The sequence below is a fragment of the Oratosquilla oratoria genome, chromosome 4 (assembly GCF_046742065.1).
Source record: "Oratosquilla oratoria isolate Oo_2021 chromosome 4, ASM4674206v1, whole genome shotgun sequence".
In the NCBI taxonomy this organism is placed as follows: Eukaryota; Metazoa; Arthropoda; class Malacostraca; order Stomatopoda; family Squillidae; genus Oratosquilla; species Oratosquilla oratoria.
Genome location: NC_134780.1, coordinates 4,647,697 through 4,650,196, shown reverse-complemented (window position 1 = coordinate 4,650,196; position 2,500 = coordinate 4,647,697). Strand labels below are relative to the sequence as shown.

Below are 2,500 nucleotides of genomic sequence, written 5' to 3'. Positions count from 1 at the left end.
AGAAAAAGACAGAGAAAGAGAGAGAGAGAGAGAGAGAGAGAGAGAGAGAGAGAGAGAGAGAGAGAGAGAGAGAGAGAGAGAGAGAGAGAGAGAGAGAGAGAGAGAGAGAGAGAGAGAGAGAGAGAGAGAGAGAGAAATTGAGAGATAGAGATTGAGAGAGAGAAGAGTTTTGCTTAGAACATGATAAAAATGACAAAGAAAATGACGATGACGACGACGACGACGACGACGACTTACCTGCCAAAATGGCTAAACTCGAGGGGTTTCGCCCAGCCCTTGGTGAGCAGTTTCGTCACCCACGAGAAGGTGAGCCTGGAGAGCAGGGGCGAGGAGCGGTGACAATACGTCACCTTGCCCTCCTCCTCCTCCTCCTCCTCTCTCCTCTTCCCCGCCTCCTTCTCCTGCTCCTCCTCCTCTTCCTCCTCCTCCTCCATCGTTCCCGGTTTGATTCCGGGGCGCTCCGAGCGGCGTCTGGGCGTTATCTCCAAGACCCGACATCTCCGCTTCCGCCAACCCTGGAACAAAGAGAGATTGACGTCAGTTTGGGTATCAAGAGTATCAAGTGTCAAAAGTACAAAGAGTACCAAGAGTACCAAGAGTACAAAGAGTACCAAGAGTACCAAGAGTTCAAAGTGTCAAGAGAATCAGGAATACCAACAGCACTACGAATGCCGAGAATCAAGAGTGTCAAAAGTACAAAGAGTACCAAGAATACCAAGAGTTCAAAGTGTCAAGAGAATCAAGAATACCAACAGCATTACGAATGCCAAGAGTATCAAGAGCGTCAAAAGTACAAAGAGTGCCATAAGTGCCACGAGTGCCAAGAGTTAAATGTCAAGAGAATTAAGAATACCAAGAGTACTACGAATACCAAGAGTATCAAGTGTCAAAATTACAAAGAGTGACATGAGCTCAAGGTGTCAAGCGAATCAAGGATATCAGGAACACTACAAATGCTAAGAGTATCAAGAGTGTCAAAATTACAAAGTGTGCCGTAAGTGACAAGAGTGCCAAGAGTTCAAAGTGTCAAGAGTACAAAGAACATCAAGAGCACTAAGAGTGTAAAGAGTATCAACAGTAACATTTTTACTTCAGAGTGCCAAGAGTGTCATAGTGCAAAGAGTTCGAAGTGTCAAGAGTATCAAAACGACCAAGAGCACTAAGAGTGCCAAGATTATCAAGTCAAGAGTACCAAGAGTGTCAAGTATACTCAGAGCGTCAGGAGTGCCACACTGTCAAGAGTTTAAAATGCTAAGAGAACCAAGGATAGAAAGAGTACTAAGGGCATCGACAGAGAGAGAGAGAGAGAGAGAGAGAGAGAGAGAGAGAGAGAGAGATAGAGAGTAGAGAGATAGAGAGAGAGAGACGTCAGTTCTGGCACTATACGGGTTAAAGTGCCAAGAATGCCGGAAGTGGACGGGTCTCGGTGACAGTGTGTGTGTGTGTTTGTGTGTATTTATGTGTGTGGTCCATTTCTCCAGTGTGCCCCCAAACGCCTTTTATACTGATTCATTCAATCTCTTTTTAATATTATTTATCCATTTATTTATTTATCATCATCATCATCATCATTATTAATATTATTATTATTGTTACTGTTATTGTTGTTATTATTATTATTATTATTATTATTATTATTATTATTATTATTATTATCATTAATTATTATTAATATCATTATCATTATTATCACAACCCCAGTGGGATAACAGGGGCTCTACATGAAAGCTTGACAATGTACCACCTGTCAAGATCTTCCTTCAGTCCACTTAGCCATCTCCTTCGTTCTCCTCTTCCTCTGTCTTTCTCCTCCGCTTCCCCTCCTCCCTCTTCCTTGGAGGACGATTCTGAAGAGCCCGATTGGCCCTTTTGTTATGCTCGCACCATCTCGGGTTTCTCGTCTTGACTGGTCAGGTCGAGTTAGGTCGAGTAAGGTCAAGTTAGGTCACGTCAGGTCGAGTCAGGTGTCAAGTTATATTCGCATAACGACTCATGCTCTCAAATTATAAATATTATATTACACCCACTCACGCACACATTATACACACACACACACACACACACACACACACACACACACACACACACACACACACACACACACACACACACACACACACACACACACACACACATATATATATATATCTATATATATATATATTAATCTTTTTCAACAACATTTATTTTTCACTTTAATTTCATGCCATCACCATCGAGGCTGACAAGGAGCTCGACGGAAGCATATACGGAAACTGATACGTAGTCAAGCTAAGGACTCGAACCCAGCTGAGACGTAACAAGTGAACAGTGACTTAAACCACTGCGCCATCAAGAGAGGTATAAGTTAGGCACGGTTTCTTATATTTGTATGCTCGAGTTACATACATATACACGAATTTTATGCTCAGCCCATCCCCGCTATAATAGTTCAATTGGTGGTATGTACGCATGGTAAAGTATTATATAGTACACACACACACACACACACACACACACA

General features: G+C 42.5%; 1 protein-coding gene across 1 annotated transcript in view; it reads right to left on the bottom strand.

The window, feature by feature from the left end:
* Sur (Sulfonylurea receptor) overlaps nt 1-2,500 on the bottom strand; it is a 139,172-nt gene that overhangs the window by 44,799 nt on the left and 91,873 nt on the right. The window contains exon 3 of the mRNA XM_076183448.1: nt 238-515. Coding sequence (XP_076039563.1) covers nt 238-515 — 278 coding nt within the window. The remainder of the gene's footprint in view (nt 1-237; nt 516-2,500) is intronic.